This window comes from Alligator mississippiensis, chromosome 1 (genome assembly GCF_030867095.1).
Source record: "Alligator mississippiensis isolate rAllMis1 chromosome 1, rAllMis1, whole genome shotgun sequence".
NCBI classification, from domain to species: domain Eukaryota; kingdom Metazoa; phylum Chordata; order Crocodylia; family Alligatoridae; genus Alligator; species Alligator mississippiensis.
Window position 1 is genome coordinate 148,177,541 of NC_081824.1, and position 18,252 is coordinate 148,195,792.

Consider the following 18,252-nt stretch of genomic DNA (forward strand, 5'->3'; position numbering starts at 1 on the left):
CATCCTACACTGCAGTGCAGTGGGTGGGAGGGAGAAGTTGTGGCAGTAATGGTGACAGCTAGGTCTGGTACCAGCCTGCCTCCAACCGGAGCTGAGCCATTTCAGCCTGTTGCCGGAAAACGGTGCCAACTGCTGTGTTATGCTGTTAAGCCTAAAAAGGTGCTTTTTCCTGAAACCCTTCAGTGACTGCTTTAGGAGCTGAGGCATTTGCTTTAAGAGCCTTGAGATGACCACATAGCATATGAGAAATCAGTTGACAATGAATTCTGTTGACAGCAGGCAGCCTCAGCTATCATCCAGCAGTCTGTGCTTTATAAACAGGGCTGGCGGGGGAGGGCAGAGGTTGAGGCCTGTGCCGGGCAGTAGAAGATCTTACTGATTCTGGCAACTATTGTAGCTCAGTGAATATTATGAAAACTATATCTGCTATGAGCTCCTTTAACATTTCCATCAGCAGACAGACAGGGCTGCCAGAACGAACCAGTGCTCACTAATAACCTGTGTATCAGAGAAGGTGATACTCAAATCATTGTCAAAGCTCAGTGAAGTAGTTTGCCATATATCTTGTAAAGATGCATAGCTTTGTGCCTACACTTGTTTTTAAGAAAGGCAGAAAGAACTGGATTTTAAAAAAGGCAGAAAGAACTGGATTTGACCTTAAGCTCTTTGGATCAAACACACAATTCCCCTCCCTGACTTTGTAGATCGAAGGTCCATTATCTCATTAAATAGAAAGCTCTCCCATTTCTGAGAAAAGTCATCATATTCTCATGGTGGTAGGGAACACTCTCTCACACCTACTCACACATCAAACAGAAGAACTTTGGGTTACTTCTTAGTCCTCTATTCTTAGCAGCTTTTCCTTATAGATTCATAGATTCATAGATGTTAGGGTCAGAAGGGACCTCAATAGATCATCGAGTCCGACCCCCTGCATAGGCAGGAAAGAGTGCTGGGTCTAGATGACCCCAGCTAGATGCTCATCTAACCTCCTCTTGAAGACCCCCAGGGTAGGGGAGAGCACCACCTCCTTTGGGAGCCCGTTCCAGACCTTGGCCATTCTAACTGTGAAGAAGTTCTTCCTAATGTCCAGTCTAAAATGGACATTGTGAGGTCATTTTCTCCTTTTGAGAATGGGCTTTACTATAAAGAAGGAATTGAGTGGTAGTCTGGTACTAAGGAGGTCCAGATTCAATTCCTTGTGTAATCTTGGACAGGTCTCTAAGGTCCACATTTTCAAAAGGTATGCTGGCTATGGTGGCCATCATAGAGGAAAGTCTGGTTGTCCTCTGTCCTCTATTGATACGAAACTGGACACCTTTATGTGATATAATGGTGTTGGGTTTCGTATCAATAGAGGACAGAGTAGCAGAAAACTGGTATGTCCTCTATGATGGCCACCCTAATGTAGGCTTGTCAATGAAATGAGGATAGGAGCATTCCCTACGTCCCCAGTGTTGCGAAGACAAATGCCCTAAAAGGTCGTGAGATGGCCTCTTGTCATGGTGACGGGGATCATTAAAGTCTGTAGTACAGGCTAGAATCCTGCCCCTCTGCTAGGGCTGAGTTGGAGGAGCATTGGCTAACTTGGTTTTGCTTGTTAGCTCTCCTTTTCCGTGGACCTGCAGCCTGCAGGCAACTTCTCACACTGGGTTGATTGAGGCTTTTTGGTTCTTTAGCTGTTTTAACAATTTTCTTCTATTCAATGCAAAGAAGTTTTTCAAAATGAAATCACCAATGATTCTTCCCTGAGTTATTTCAATATTTTATAATGGGCCTAATTTCCCTGAGACACTCCCATCCCTAGCCTGGGTAAAGAAACAGCAAGACATGGAAGATAAGATGACAGGGCATGTGATGTCCCTCTGCTCCTGCATAGCTTTTTAACATCACTTCAGAAAGATGTGATACAAGCTAGTAATAAAGATGAATGAAGCTCCACTCATAGGCAGACAATCTGTTATTCATAGGTTTGGGCTTCAGGTGTGGGCATCAATATATACTGGAGAGAGGTGGGCCGGAGCTGAAGTCCAGGCTGGAACTTCTGCTCCAAGTGTCATATCTCCAGAACAGATGGCTTTGAAAGCCTAGTGGAAAAGGCTGAAATTGGAGTTTGCATTCCAGATTCTATCCTAAGCTTTCCTGAACGTATAGGACTTCCCCTTGAGATGTTGTTAACAAATTTTAATAGGGGTGGATTGGTAAAAAATAAACCTTAAAAGGATCCTTGGGTCATTCCAACCAATGTGAGAAGTTTATTGATTAAATGACAAAGCAAGATTAATAGCTGAGGAAAAGTATAATCTTATCAGATACGTTTTGTCTGGCACAAATCAAAGTTGGCCAGGCTCTCAGGCTCCACAGCAGGGGGTCTTCCAAACAGTCCTACAGGCAAACAGTCCAGCAGGTGTCTCATAGAAATCCCCAAATCTCCCCCTAGCCTAGACTTACTATTTATAGATGGCTGGCAAATGTAAGCCTCATATTCTAATAAACTCTGTTTGGTTTTATTTAAATTTCTTTGTTTCACTGAAACTTTCAGAACTGAATTAAACCAGGTCTCTTGTGGACCAGAAAAGTGTCAATTAGTTAAGATTTATATCCTTGAGAAATCAAAAAGGACCAAAAGGGAAACTTGTATTTTATTTCCCTTCCATTTACACTAGTTTGTTACCTCTATACTTTAGTTTATAGTCTGATGAGGCTGCTTTGTTCTTATAATTTATCTAAACATTTTAACAAAAATACATTTATTATAGCAAAGTAACATTCCATGTATTGGCTACATTAATCACAACTTATGGTCCTTTCTTATAATGTTCCTAGCTTTCACAGATTTTAACCAAGTGTCTGCTGCTCACTTTGAAATGTAAATGTAGCTCCCTACTGTCTTATGTCACAACAACCCCTTTAAGCAGTTTGGGACCCACCCCTGTACAAGTCTGTCAGTAGTAGCTCCAGAATCAGTTAAAGGGCTCTCACATATGATAACTAGGCTAGGTCTTTGCCAACAATGTCAGAGAGGCATAAAATCTTATAATGAAAAATAAGTACCCTGTATGGGGCTGACTCCCTTGGTTCATCATATACTGTAAGCGTACCCATGGTCTTTGCCTGCCTCGTAAATAGTTCAAGAACCATCCAGACCTATACAGGCCTGAGGTTGCTACTGATAGTAAGAAGCAGCTGCTGTCTTAGAGGTGACCATTCTTAATATTTTAACTTCATATTTATTATGGTTTGATTTCCTTTTCAGAACTATCTACGAGACCAAATTACAAAAATAAAGCACCAGCTACTTGGTGCACAGGACTTGGACATTACAAGATAAGAAACTGCTCAAACAGCTGTTGCATTTGTTGTAAAAAACGATTTAGAAAACAACCCCAGCACACATGATTTATTGCAAAGCAGACACAGGTTGTACATTTGCTCTAGGGAACAAGCCAGAACTAACATATAAAGACCTGTAAGGCCTTTGATTTCTGGGTAGGCACTTGTCTGGAATTATTTAAGAATAGCACATCCTGTACTTGTGCAGGATCTGGCTTAAACACAAAACTGAGGGAAGGTACAGGCACTTAATATTGATTGGAGATAATCTGCATAAAATGTCACAGTCTGAAGCCACTCCTTTTCACTACAGAGGAGTGGTCTATGTGGAAACAGGTTCTAGCTACTCAAGATGTATGCTGGGACCAGGGATCTCAAAAGACCATGCACTCCTGCTGAAAATGAAGGCAGCCAATTACTGCATTACTCTGCAAAACATGGTTGGCTTGTGGGTTACAGCTTGACTAGGCTGGTATTAGGGGAAGAAAGTAAAGTAAAAGGAAAGCTCTTGTTTCTCATCAGGATTTGTAAACAAGGCCAGGCTTTGGGTCAAATATTGTTCTGAGCAAGCCAGAATCAGGACCACCCCTCTAGAAGTATTTAAGAGTAGATGCCCATCTGTAACTCCACTAGTTTGCAAGACTCTCTTCAGTGTTGGTCTGGCTGTAACAAAGTTTTATCCAACGTATACCTTAACAAGCATTTGCTAATTGGTAGTTAAGCAACAATGAAGACTTTTAATGGCTGGGTTTTCCTGCTGCTAGTAAATGGGGACTAAAAGAATTGTATTTAAAAAGGCCATTGTCTTGTAAGACTGTCAGTTTCAGCTTCCTTGAAATGTGCAAAGTGTCTCATTCCAATACATCCCTGAGTACACATTAGCAAATCCCAAACTTATCTTTATAAAAATAGAACAAATTTCATTCCTTAAAGATCTTTTTCATTAATGTGATAGGGGCAAAGATGAGAGGGGCTGGGAAGTATAAGCATTCCCTTGGCACCAAAGTTCTTATATACATTTATACTGAAGGTGAATAGGCTCTCTGGGCACCATCCTGAGAGACTCCTGAAGTCCAGTCTGGATATCTTCAAATGTTCATTGCCAGGCTGATAAACTAGTATAGAGAAAAGACCAGATATTAAGATCGATAAGCTCAGTTACTGACATCAAGTGAGAAAAAACGAGAGGCCTGTACAGCTCTATCTTGTTTTGAATCAGTGCCTTCTGATGCCTGTTCCAAAGTGGGAGTGCCTGGGCCTAGCTGCAGCCAAGAGGTATTTTCATTATACATGACGACGAGAGTCCAGCACCTATTCATGGCTAGCAGACAAGACAAGAGGACACATTCTTCCTGCACCTACACAAGTCAAAAGGCGAAGTAACTCAACTTACTTAATTGAAATAATTCTGAGGGGGCATAAAAGACAACAAAATTAGGCCAGGTATTATAAGAAAGGAAGTCTTGGGGTGGCAAAAAATTGAAAGAATGTAACAATTCCCAATACTAGGGATAGAACCTGGAAACCAGTCACCTCCTTCACAGAAGGTTGTTCAGTTTAAGCACCTTATTTAAATGAATTTCCAAGTGTCAGGTCACAAATTATAGGTCACCATCCTCAGTGAGGTCCTGAACAGCATGGAAATTCATTTGGAAAAGCTGGGCTCACACTGAAAACAAGGTTGCAAGCCATGAAACACTAAGGACTGCTGAGCTAGGTGGTGACAATGTTTCCTTGTGTTCACTGCATCTGTCCCTTGCACCCACCTGTTGCCTCTCATTTTATGTTTGGATTGAAAAATCAACGAAAAGATGCTGATTAGCATGTGAAGCCACTGGCATGGCATGCTGGCTGCCCATCAGGTGCAGACCACAGTAAAAGGTTGTCATGGATACTCACTAATTTGGAGAGAAACAGGAGGCAATCTACTCTGAGCAGCTACACTGAACCCAGGAAGAAAGAAGGGTAGCATTGAATGTGAAATGGAGCAAAACTGTGAGCAATCAGCACAGAGGAGAAAGGATTAATGCAACAAGGGTAAAATCTTGACCCAGTTAGAGTTGGAAACAAACTCCCATTTAGTCCATAAACATTCCACTATTTTAGTTTCCAGTGAAGTAAAGACCATACCTCACTTATGTTCAGGTTAACGACTTCCTTGTTTTTCATGCTTAGTTCCTGGAATACCCCTGAAATAAAGTTCAGAACATAATATACCTCATCCATATTCATAGGCATAAGTTTTCCATATCACACTATCTGCAGCTGTTCCCCAGAGAGGGAGGATTTGGCATTCTGTCCAGGCTTATTATGTATGAGTAGTGAACCCTTACTAAGCAAAACTCCTGTTGACTTCCTGAGATTTCTTGCCTGAGCAAAGATTTTGGCATTTGACCAAGAGTTGGTGGTTTGGGTATGGTAAGCACCCACGTTTGGTAACTTGTCTGCACTTTATCCTGGCTACCTGCGTTTCTTGATTTGGAAAAATGATGGTGGCAATACAGTAAAAATAACTCTCTCTCTCTTTCTCTCTCTCCTCTGCTTTCCCCCACTGCCCTCTCAGTATTTGACTCTTCTTTTCCTTTGCAGGCTGGAACCAGGAAGCAAATGAAGCAAACAAATTTAAAAATAAAAATGTTTAAGAAAGTTAACTAAATTGTTTTTGCTCCTAATAAAGGGGTTGGATTTGGTTTGAGATTTGAGCCCAGTTGAGGATCACTTCTCAGTTTACCCAAACTGGTTTACACACCCTTCTTAACAGGTTTTATTCATAATGATCACCCCCACCAGAAATGAGAAACAGAATTCATAATTCTATTATAGCTTATATATCTTCAGACAAAAGCAAAAAAAATGTTTAAAAGACATATGATATGAGCACCAGCATGTGTCTTACAGCTGGGTCACCAGAAGCGTTTAAGCTGGATTCCTTCAAGATCACAGTGGAAACCTTTTCCACTGGATGGATTATTCTACTAACTGAGAGCAGCCATAAACTGTTATCCACCAGCAGACCAAATTTTGGAGGGGACATGACAGACATTTTGCCACTGTGTTTCCCATGCTTTCCAGCTAGCTGTGAGGCATAGGATCCATTTACAATGAGAGATTTTTTTCCATTAGCAGCAGGATGTGTTTTTATTTCATGGGAGGGGAACTGTTCCAAAAGCAAATAATAAACACAGCCCTTGTTTGACAGGAAAGCAATTAAAACTACATAGTTGATTTCAAATATTACACTGGAGACTCCACTGAAATGATGTTTAATGGGAACAAACAATTGCAGCAGAAGTGGATACTCACGGCTTGCATTGTCTAAGCGAATTAAGCAGTTTAGGAAATCGTCAAAATCAATCTGGAACTGTTCATCAGAATATCTCAGGACAATCAGCTGCAGCAGGTAATTATTGAGTTGAAAGCCTGTATATGTATACATACACACATGCACAGTAAGCAACTTAGTAGACCTGAAAGGAAATCTATGAATCTTTAATAAATGTTGTAGATCAGAGGCTGAGAACCTTTATAAACTATGAAATAGAGCAACCCAGCTCAAGTGTGAGGAGGACTGGGTGGCTTTGGTAGCACATCAGCAGTGGGGGCTTTCCCTACACCTGCACTGGGGCCAGTCATCCAGGAGCTGTGCCCGTGCTGCCACCACTTCTCCCAGCCCCACTGTCCAGCTGTAGTGTGAACACAGCTTCCAGCTGGTGAGGAGCTGCACTAGAAATGGGCAGCTACAAACTGTGTCTACTGCCACTTTTCCCCACACCCCCTTCAGCCTCACCTTCCAGCTGCTACACAAGCACAACTGGAAGCTGCCCAGGGCAGCTCCCTACCAGCTGAAAGCTGTGCCCATGCCATAGCCAGCAGGAAGAGGGTGGAGAGAAGCAGCAGTGGCAGGAGCCCAACTGCTCACTGCCCAGCTCTGGCACAGGTGCTTGCTACCTGACCCTGGTGTGGGCATGGGTATGGGTACAGGCAAAATGCTCCAGCTCTGTTGGCTGGATCCTGTGGCTTTGTGTGCCAGCTGTATTTTGTCAACCTCTGGCCTAGATATTAGGTGAAAAATCTGCCTCCAGCAGAAACTGAGCTAATAGCAAAATAATTTTCATCTGAAATAAATTTTGGATTCTGAAATGAGAAACTGTTGACTTGTTGATGTTTTCACTCCACGCATTGTTCATTCATTGAAAGAATATTCTGCCTCCATGAAGTTTCAAGGAACTTTTGCAAAACTGGATTCTTTTAACAAATGCAAAGTAAAACACAAATCCATGTATATAGTTTATTTTCCTCTCATCCAGCCTTCTAACCTATCTAGAGGTGATCTCTGCAACAGCATGTTTTAAGGCCCCCCCCCCTACGCTGCACCTTCCTCTCTGTGGTCACTTGCTGTGCCTGTGTGCATTTCAGTGGCACTCTGTGTTGGCTCAAAGGTTTACTTATAGCAGGTGTCTTAAAGCAGGCAGTCTTTGGATCAAAACAAGGAAATGTCTCCTCGTAAACACTCATTTGCAAGTTGGTCAGAAGACAAGCACAACTGTTTTTCCTTTTATCAAAGTTTGTTTTTTGGAAATAGATGAATGGGTCATTGTACAACTCACACAAATTCTCACCCAATGAGCAATTCATATAGATAACCCACTTTCCCTCAAGTGCTCAACCAAACTATCATATAAATGATGCACACAGCCATGGGAACAGAACCAGGGAGGGCCTGCCCACTAGGGCACAGGGTCAGGCTCTCTCTTGTGCTGTCCTCTTGGCCCAGTGAATCTTGACTTCTTTGCTACATGCAGCACATTCAGCTGAAGGGTAGAGAGAGCACCTCTGCCCAGAATAGCCCTTAGTCTGGGCACTCTCCTAGAACCATACGTATTTGAATCCTTTCAGGAAGAGAAGGAAATTAAACTCAGGTCTCCCACTTTTGGGGTGAATCATTTAACCACCATCTAAACACATGAGGAAGGGAATGGCAGCATCATCACCACTTGTTTTAAAAGATGGTGGCAGCCGCATTCCTATTCTGTTGAGCACTGTCAGGGTTTGGCAGCAGCTGACCGGGAATTACCAGGGTCACAGCTTAGACCAAGGTGCTTAAGTTCCACTTAAGTCCTTTTTTTGGATCTGGTCTTTACTATCAGACAGCTGATGTTCATTCTCAGAGCTCCCTTGGTAGCTGACGATCTGCCCTACAAGTTGGTTAGTTTCTGCTTTTTCCCCAGATAAGACTGAACGTTCCTGTTACCTGAAGCTTTCAGGGCATTACGAAGCTCATAGGAGGACATGGTTCCAGATTTATCCAAGTCAAAAAGAAGAAAGATGTTCTGCATGGGAAAAATGTAGCAATTTCAGCAATGAGTTATATAAAGGAATCTTCAAGCACAGCTGAAACACATGCAGAAATAGTATATGGTTTTCTAGACACCTGCTTTTTACAAAGGTAGCATAAGTTGACTGAACCCTTTTGGATTTAAGGCCTATTGCAAAGTTACCAGCCAGCACAAAGGAGTGGATCTGGTGAGCCAGGTAGTTCTTTCTAGGTCTATGTTAGACTTTGGTCTGGATTCAGTCCAAGTATGGAACTGAAGACAGATCTGAGATCCAAATCTCATTGTTGTACAAAGCAGATTGTGGTGAAAAATCAGTCCATATTTTCAACCTGAAGTATTCAAAAATAATTGGTTGGCCTCTGTAAAATTGTCAATTTAAAAAAAAAAAATCTTTTTTTTTTAATTTGGTTTCTGAACCTGTAAGGTTCATTCTCTTTCTATATTTCTCTACAACAATGAAGGTAGAAACAGAAAAAAAGATACAAAACTTTTAGATACAAAATGAAGATTCTCATGTAGTCACTTGTCACTGAAGCTTTTAGAAAATCACCAAATATCTTGATAATTGTAAAGATTGGAAAAATTGATTTAGGGTATGTGACCCAAATGTTAAATATTTATGAAGTTGAATTTACAGTCCATATTTTCTTTATGGGACAATAAACATTGATCTTTGCATTATGGATGAGTTGGAGCTACTGTTACAATCACTCTAACTGCATTCATCAGTAATATCTGGAAATCTCTCCATTTATATCTTAATAAATCATTTTTTAAAACTTGTAATTTAAAGGAGAGATTAAGTCAATGACCCAGAAGAAAACTATTGTGACTTCTTATAAGACCTCCAGGAAGCAGAGAATTACATATTTCACATGCTTGGCTGCAGCATGAATTTGGAGTAGACAATTAAACTCCACGGGGAAACAATTATGATGCCTTATTTGCATACACAATTTCAGCTGCCCATCTTACTGATGTATATTCACATGCTTAAATTTATTACTATAAGTAGTGGAACTCTAACCAACTAAGCTAATTGGTTGCCTAACTAAAGTTAAGCACATGCAAGTGTTTGTAGGCCTGGGACTTAATTGGTTAACACTGTTTCAAACCTTAAAAGTCTTGATCTCTAAATAGATAAGCAGTGACAATGTACTGACTCCTCAAATAATTATTTCCCATAAGTGGTGAGTCAGCACTTTCTTCTTGTGCAAATCAAGAGTAATGGAATCCTCTTAAGTTTTATTTTGATTAGAGTCCAGGAAAGTACATTTCTGAAATTCCTTACCTCAAACGTAGTTCTTTCTGTTTATAAAAATCTCTGATATTTTCAGCAAGACATTATGGTTCAGGGTCTGGAAAACTATAACCATCTCATTTTCTCCAGACATAAAAATGCTTTTAAGAACTCATGTTCTAAATGCTGGTATTAACGTTGTGCTTTTAAATACATGGTTCTTAATTTTTTACTGCAATAATCATATCAATTATAATAAATAACAAATAATAACATAAACGATTAATATATAACAACATAAATTAGAAAAAAAGATGCTGTAGGATGAATATAATCACATACTATCCACTTCTTTAGTTTATCCCAGAAAATCTTGAATTCATTAAATCCCAGCTTCCCATTACCACTGGACTGTTATGGCACATGTTAAGGAAAAAATCTGGTTAAGTGAAATTCCTTGTTTTGTACAAATTATTCAGTGTTGTACCCTTACATAGATAATATTACCTACACTAGAGAGCTTGGCATGCTGCCTAGCCCAATACTGTGATATTTGTTGTAGAGTAGCTCAAAAAATGACAACGACTGCAGTTAGAAATCTAGTGGAACATTAAATGGTAATAACTAATAAGCTAGCTAAATAATGCAGACTTCATGGAAATAATGGGGAAACAAACTATTCCAAAGCAAGAGCATCTTTGGATCTAGATTGGCAGTAAGTAACTCAGGGAATTCAGTTATCTGATAAAAAATACTACTATATGCTACAGGAATTGCTTGACCAGTTCACTATGACTTGCTAACTTAAGGCCAGATTCAACCAATGCTGACCCTGTAAAAAAATAATAGGTTTATTCGTAGAGTAAAGCTAATGGACTCTGGCAGTTAGTGTTTGGGACTTCTGTTGTCGAAAGCTGTGGTAGTTTTCATAGACAGGGATCTAGACTTGTCTGAACTTTCCCCTTTGTCATGTGGGTTAAAATCTGTTCAGCTTTTGCTCGTTTCTGAGGGTCTTGACCTTGCAAAGGGCTGATTTCCATGGGAGTTTGAGAATATTCAACATCCCAGGAAATACACAGCATGGGGCCCTGTTTGGAAATTTAGTATAAGCAGGGACTGCTGGACTTGTTGACCATTTTTTCTACCTCCTTCCCCACCACCTATCCTTTCCATGTTTATTTTTTGTGACAGAGCCCTCCTGTAATGCCCATCTATGCAGAAAACATTCATACAGGCTCAAATAATGGACTCTACATTAGCTGTTACCACACAGAAAAGAGACCTGGGAGTCATTGTGGACAGTTTGCTAAAAACATCACCTTAGTATTCAGCAACTGTCAGTCAACAAGGCAAACAAAATGTTAGGGTTTATTAAGATGGGAATTGTAAACAAAATGGAAAGTATTATTATGCCCCTCTATAAACCTATGATACATCCATACCTTGAATACTGTGCCCAGTTCTGGTCCCCATGCCTCAAAAAGAATATAGAAGTACTAGAGAAGGTCCAGAGAGGGGCAACAAGGATGATTAGTGGTATGGAGGGGGTTTCACATAAGAAGAGACCAAGGGGGTTAAGACTATTCAGTTTAGAAAAGAGACACTTGAGGCGGGACGTGATAAGTATTTACAAAATACTAAATGGTGAAGAGAAAGGAAATAGGGATTTATTATCTACTATCTCTAACAATACAACAACCAGGAGTCATAAAATGAAACTGGTAGGTAGTAAGTTTAAAACTAACAATAGGAAGTTCTTTTTCACGCAGCGTGTAATTGAAGTATGGAACTCATTGCCACAAGATATTGTAGAAACTGACAGTTTAGCCAGATTCAAAAAGGGATTGGGCAAATTCTTGGAGGAAAGGAGCATCAGTAGCTATTGAGCATGAGAGTCAGTGATAAAGCCTTTGAATCAAACTTCCTAGACCTTAAATTCTGGAGGCTGCAAGTGAGAGAGGAACAGTGGAAAAAAACCCTGGTCATACCCACTTCATGCTCCCTTTTAGCATCCACTCTGCCACTGTGTGACAGGCCAAATTATTGCCTAAGGAATGTGGGCAAATGCCCACAAGGAAACATTATAAATCTCTCTTAGAAAAGGAGGCCACTAGGTAGACAACAACTGATTTCTGGGGACAACAAAAGACATAACATGGATGGGAGTGAGGTCAGAATTTTACAGCTAGCGTGATAAGTGGGGGCACCAAGCAGAGAACACTAGAAAGCACCTGCTAGCTGTCCAATGAGTCCAAGGAGCCAGTGGACTCTGTCCAATGATAACAGAGATCAAACAGCCCCTGTGTGACACAGGAGACTAGGCTAGATGTACCTATGGTTTGACCCAGTAAATGGCAATTCTTATGTTCTTAAATGTTCAAAATCAGGCAGTCATGCCTAATTTCATAGTTGGTAGTGTCAGAAGGGACCTGAGCAGATCATATGACCCCAGCTAGGTGACTGTCTAGCCTCCTTTTGAAGACCCTCAAGGTAGGAGAGAGCACCACTTCCCTTGGAAGTTGGTTCCAGCTCCTAGCCACCCTGACTGTAAAGTAATGCCTCCTGATGTTTAGCCTGAACCTAATCTCAACCAACTCGTGGCCGCTATTCCTTGTTACTCCGCGTAATGCTCAGGGGAACAGGGCCTCTCCCATTCCTCGCTGGTCCCCCCTAGTAAGTTTATAGATAGCCACCAGATCCCCTCTCAGCCTTCTCTTGTGGAGGCTGAACAGGTTCAGGTCCTGTAGCCTCTCCTCGTAGGGCCTGCCCTGCTGCCCTGACCATGCGAGTGGCCCTCCTCTGGACCCTCTCAATGCTGTCCACATCCCTCCTGAAGTGCGGCGCCCAGAACTGGACTCAGTACTCCAACTGCGGTCTGACCAGTGCCACATAGAGGGGGAGGATCACCTCCTTGGACCTGCTCGTGATGCATCTGTGGATGCATGACAAGGTACGGTTAGACTTACTGACTGCGTCCCCACATTGGCGGCCCATGTTCATCTTGGAATCAATAATGACTCTAAGATCCCTTTCCGCCTCTGCACTGATGAGAAGGGAGTTCCCCAGCCTATAGGTATGCTGCTGGTTCTTCCTCCCCGGGTGCAGGGACTTGTCAGTATTGAATCCCATCCTATTTTCATCCGCCCACCCCGTAACCTGTCCAGATCTAGTTGTAGCCTGTCTGTCCCTTCTAGCATGCCCACCTCTCCCCACATCTTAGTGTCAGCCATGAATTTGAACAAGGTGCTTCTCACCCACTCGTCCAAGTCACTGATAAAGATGTTGAACACTACAGGCCCCAGGACTGAGCCCTGGGGGACTACACTGCCCACATCCCTCCAGGTCGAAAATGAGCTGTCTACCACCACTCTCTGGGTGCGGCCCTTTAGCCAATTTGTGACCCATCTGACTGTGTAGGCATCAATGCCACAGTAGCCTAGTTTTTTAATGAGAATGGGGTGAGAGACAGTGTCAAAGGCCTTCCTCAAGTCCAGAAAGACGACATCCACCATGACACCTGCATCCAAGGATTTTGTGACCTGATCATAAAAGGAAACCAGGTTGGTCTGACAGGACCTGCCCCTAATGAACCCATGTTGGTTGCCCCTGAGCATAATCTCCCCTGCTGGTCCCTCGCAGATGTGCTCCTGGATAATTTTCTCAGCCCATAATTTAAGCACCTACTTGTTTGGTCTGATGTTAAGTGGCTCTGGACACGCACAATCCTCCCCCACTAGGATTACAGATGGACCCAGGGGAGGCACCGCCATGCCTTGAGTCAGGGATGACCTAGTTAGGGAACTTTTGGAGGGGCTGGACGTGCTTAAATCAGTAGGTCCAGATGCTCTCCACCCAAGGGTGCTGAGGGAATTGGCGGGGGTCATAGCGGGGCCCCTGGTACGGCTTTATGAGTGCTCGTGGGACTCTGGCCAGGTAGCAGGGGATTGGAAAAGGGCCAGTGTGGTTCCCATTTACAAGAAGAGGAGAAAAGAGGACCTGGGTAACTATAGGCCAGTTAGTCTCACCTCGGTCCTTGGGAAGACCTTTGAGAAAATTATCAAGGAGCACATCTGCAAGGGCCCAGCAGAGGAGGTAATGCTCAGGGGCAACCAACATGGGTTCATTGAGGGCAGATCCTGCCTGACTAACCTGGTTTCCTTCTATGATCAGGTCACAAAGTCCCTGGACGAAGGCATCGAGGTGGATGTCATTTTCCTGGACTTCAAGAAGGCATTTGACATTGTTTCCCACCACATTCTCTTAAAAAAACTAGGTGACTGAGGCACTGATGCCTACACAGTCAGATGGGTGGCAAATGGACTAGATAGTTGCACCCAGAGAGTGGTGGTGGATGGGTCGTTTTCAACCTGGAGGGATGTGGGCAGTGGGGTCCCCCAGGGTTTAGTTCTGGGGTCTGTACTGTTCAACATCTTTATCAGCGATCTGGATGTGGGTGTGGAAAGCACACTGTCCAAATCCACTGATGACACCAAGTTGTGGGGCGAGGCAGGCACGCTGGAGGGTAGGGACAGAATCCAGCTAGATCTAGACAGGTTGCAGAGGTGGGCAGATGAGAATAGGATGAAATTCAACGCAGACAAGAGCAAGGTGGTGCATCTAGGGAGAAGGAACCAGCAACACACCTATAGGCTGGGGAACACCCCTCTTGGCAAAACAGTGGCAGAAAGGGATTTTGGAGTCATTGTTGACTCCAGGGTGGACATGAGCCGCCAATGCAAGGAAGCTGTCAGTAAGGCTAACCGCACCTTATTGTGCATCTAGAGATGCATCACAAGCAGGTCCAGGGAGGTGATCCTTCCCTTCTATGTGGCGTTGGTCAAGCTACAGTTGGAGTTCTGTGTCCAGTTCTGGGCACCGCACTTCAAGAGGGATGTGGCTAGCATCGAGAGAGTCCAGAGGAGGGCCACTCGCATGGTCAAGGGGAAGCTGGTCAGGCCCTACGAAGAGAGGCTGAAGGGCCTGAATCTATTCAGCCTCCACAAGAGAAGGCTGAAAGGGGATCTGGTGGCTGTTTACAAACTCACCAGCGGGGACCAGCAGAAATTGGGGGAGGCTCTGTTCCCCCAGGCACCCCCAGGGGTAACTAGGAATAATGGCTACAAATTGTTAGAGGGCAGGTTCAGGCTGGACATCAGGAGACATTACTTTACAGTCAGGGCTGCCAGGCTCTGGAATAGACTCCCAAGGGTGGTGGTGCTCTCTCCTACCTTGGGGGTCTTCAAGGGGAGGCTGGACAGATATTTGGCTGGGGTGATATGATCCCAGCACCTGTTCCTACCTGGGGCAGGGCGTCGGACCTAATGATCTGTTTAGGTCCCTTCTGACCCTAAACACTGCAAAACTATGAAACGGAAACTAATAAAGGTACTTCAGCACCTCTGAAAATCAGGGTATGCATTTAGGTGCCTCAGTGTGGATATAGGTGTCTAACTTTACACATCAGGTTTTAAAACTTTGAGCCATGGAAGACTGTAACTTGTAGATTTAGTAGAATATAATAGAGGGGGTCTGCGCAAATGTTTCATGTGATTTAGACTCATGCTGGCTCACCCCTCCTTACATTTGCTATGAATTCTGTGTACAGCACTGTTTTGACTAAGCTTCACTTGCTTTTGGTGCACAAGAATAAATTTTCCCTGGTTTGCTCAAAATTAGACAGAATTTTGCTTGATAATTTCACCAACTTTAGGAGGAGGCAAGGAAAAGGATTAATATCCTGCATTTGAAAGCTTGTCTGTGTCTATCCCAACCGTGTAGTCGATCCAATAAAAGATATCACCCACAACAACCCTTTCCTCTTGCATACGTCTTGGAGCATTGTGACTGCAACTTCATTCCAACCTTACACTACACTGCACCAACTTTAGAAACTACATTTGACCAACATGGGTTGAGCTTTGATTTTGCAGCTGTATCCCAGAGGAAATAAAGTTGTTTTTGTTTTATTTTTTTATTGCAAATACTCATGGGGATCTGTCATCTATTCAAGGAAAAGTTAAACAAAAGCAAAAAAGGAAAGAACTTAGTGGCTAGATAGGCTCAGATAGAGCAAGCAGGAGCCAGATACCACGTTAACATTACTGTTGCTTTGCCAACTATAGTAAAGGATTAGATAAATGGGCATCCGGTCATTCATGCTGGAGAATCAAAAAGCTTCAGTAGTAACCAAGCAATTAAAAAGAAAGGTATTTGCTATGAACCTCAGTGCAAGGATCTAGCTGAGAGAGATTCCCAGGTTTTCCAGCTTGCAGCTCAGTAGTTCAACTATCCACATCTTAAATATAAATCAAAGGGGTGAGTTTTTCAGAAGTGCTCAGCACTAGAGTACCTCTATTTGCCTACCTCTATTCCCACTAAAGTCAGTTCCCACTGATGCCTGTAGTAAAAGCTGAGTGTTTCTGAAAAGTCCCACCATAAGTTTCAGTAGTTTATGCTGGGCTTTAACGTTTACATTTATTTGCTGCACTCAGTGTACCTCCACCTCATTGCAGTACCATGCACATCCTTAGCCTTAGGAACAGGGAAGACAGCTACAGGCACTCATACATATTCAGTATCAGCTTGGCTTTGAGCCTGGAAGTATTCCCATAACATTTGAAAGGATACATCCATAAGAGAAATAATGTTTCTGCATGAAATGAGGCTTAATTTCTTGAATTTGATACTCTTTGCTGTGAAAAGATGAAATAAGAAATACATCACTGGGCAGAAAAACAACAATCTAAAAATGTCTAACAGCATAAAGAAATGTAATGAATTCATTAGCAAAGAGAACATGCTAAAATATTACATCTAATTGGAAAGGAGTGAACCACAGGGGCCAAATTTATAAATCTTGCACACAGGAGCAACCCTACTGACTTCAGTGAAAGTCTCATTTAATATCCCTACTTATTAAGAGTAAGGCCTGCAGGGCTAGATTTGGGAAAAATAAACTGGAGTTTCAGTAACAATCAGTCAGGGAACTTTACCATCTTGACAATCTGAGGCTGCAGAGCAGGAGTGACAGGGTGGGGGTTCTATTTATTTTTGTGTTTCACTTGAAGGGTGTTACATTTACACTTGAATGACTCCTTAAAAATGAGCATCTGATCCAAAGTCAAATACTCTTCCTGGGAATTTAATGAAATCTACTATTATTGGCTTTAGTGGGTGTGGGCTCAGGTCCTGAGAATTTATTTTCTAATATTTTGCTTGTAGAAAAAAATGGATCCCATGAGTACAATAGTGTCCACCAGTTAAGACTTGTAAGAGAACTCTTGTAGGCCAGTACTACCCCACTCCAGCTCGGGCTTCTTAAAATATCTGTGGAGGAAAGAATGCAGTCGAAAAAGGGGAAAATGTGACCTGAGGGAGGAAGGCTGGGATCTGTCAAACACATACTGCTGACATGATGCTTAGGACTTGAGACTGGAGTCCCCAGAGCAGGCTAGGCTTGAGTTCTCCTCTCCCTTCAATGGCAAAGCTAGGTTAGGAAAGTTTCCAGCTGACTCTTCTTTGGGATATAGAGAAACAGAGAGGAAAATGCAGTCTCCTTGACAAACAGCTGGGAATCCTGGACTGGGGAAAGCATCCCAGGAGAGAGGGGAGGCTGTACACTCCTCCCTCTTTCCTAGATAAGAAGAGACTTACAAAGGAACTGGGTGTGCTGAACATTTCTTAAAGGCCTTTACCACACTGGGTCTTTCAGGAAATAGGGTATACTAGTGGTTGGATCAGGGAACTTGGATCCTGTTCTTGACACTACCATTGATTTACTATGTGACATGTTGCTAATTGCTAAACCTCATTTCTCCCAACTGGAAATGGTAAAATGACCACATTTATAAGGTATTTAGAAATCCTCGTGTGAAAGGCACATGGGAGCTTTGCCCAGTTTCAGTGCAAATGTGTTTAGTACTGACACTTACTTTTTTTCAATACCGCATTCAGAACATTTTCAAGTTCCTCTGCAGATATCTCCAGGTCCTAAAGTTGTAAAATGACAGCAGTGGTTACTGTTATGTCTCTATATTGGGTCACTATATTTGCAGTACATTTGTGATTTTTGCAGGACATCTGTGATTTTTCACTCACCTCTCCTGAAATTTGTTCAAACAGTGCCCGGAATTGTTTTTCCTCATCAGTTTCCTGTTGGGTTACGGCTGGATTAGGGGGCTACAACAAAAATGGAGAAATATTTAAATAAATAAATAAATAAAACTTGGTCTCGTGTAGATTTTTACCTATTTTTCAATAGCAGGGCATTGAAAAATCCTCTGTATCTTGACAAGAGAAATGCATTTATGATTTTATTTTGCTTGGAATGAAAGTCTTAACCCT

The 18,252-nt window shown here is 42.5% G+C and overlaps 1 protein-coding gene across 1 annotated transcript in view; it reads right to left on the reverse strand.

Annotated features, from left to right (window-relative positions):
* Positions 1-2,232: 2,232 nt before the first annotated feature.
* CAPN9 (calpain 9) overlaps positions 2,233-18,252 on the reverse strand; it is a 50,624-nt gene continuing 34,604 nt past the window's right edge. The window contains exons 13-20 of the mRNA XM_006267915.4: positions 18,007-18,087; positions 17,841-17,898; positions 16,537-16,601; positions 10,252-10,320; positions 8,585-8,663; positions 6,637-6,753; positions 5,464-5,522; positions 2,233-4,448 (exon numbers count right to left, since the gene is read on the reverse strand). Of these exons, the coding sequence (XP_006267977.3) occupies positions 4,422-4,448; positions 5,464-5,522; positions 6,637-6,753; positions 8,585-8,663; positions 10,252-10,320; positions 16,537-16,601; positions 17,841-17,898; positions 18,007-18,087 (555 nt within the window). The 3' untranslated portion in view covers positions 2,233-4,421. The remainder of the gene's footprint in view (positions 4,449-5,463; positions 5,523-6,636; positions 6,754-8,584; positions 8,664-10,251; positions 10,321-16,536; positions 16,602-17,840; positions 17,899-18,006; positions 18,088-18,252) is intronic.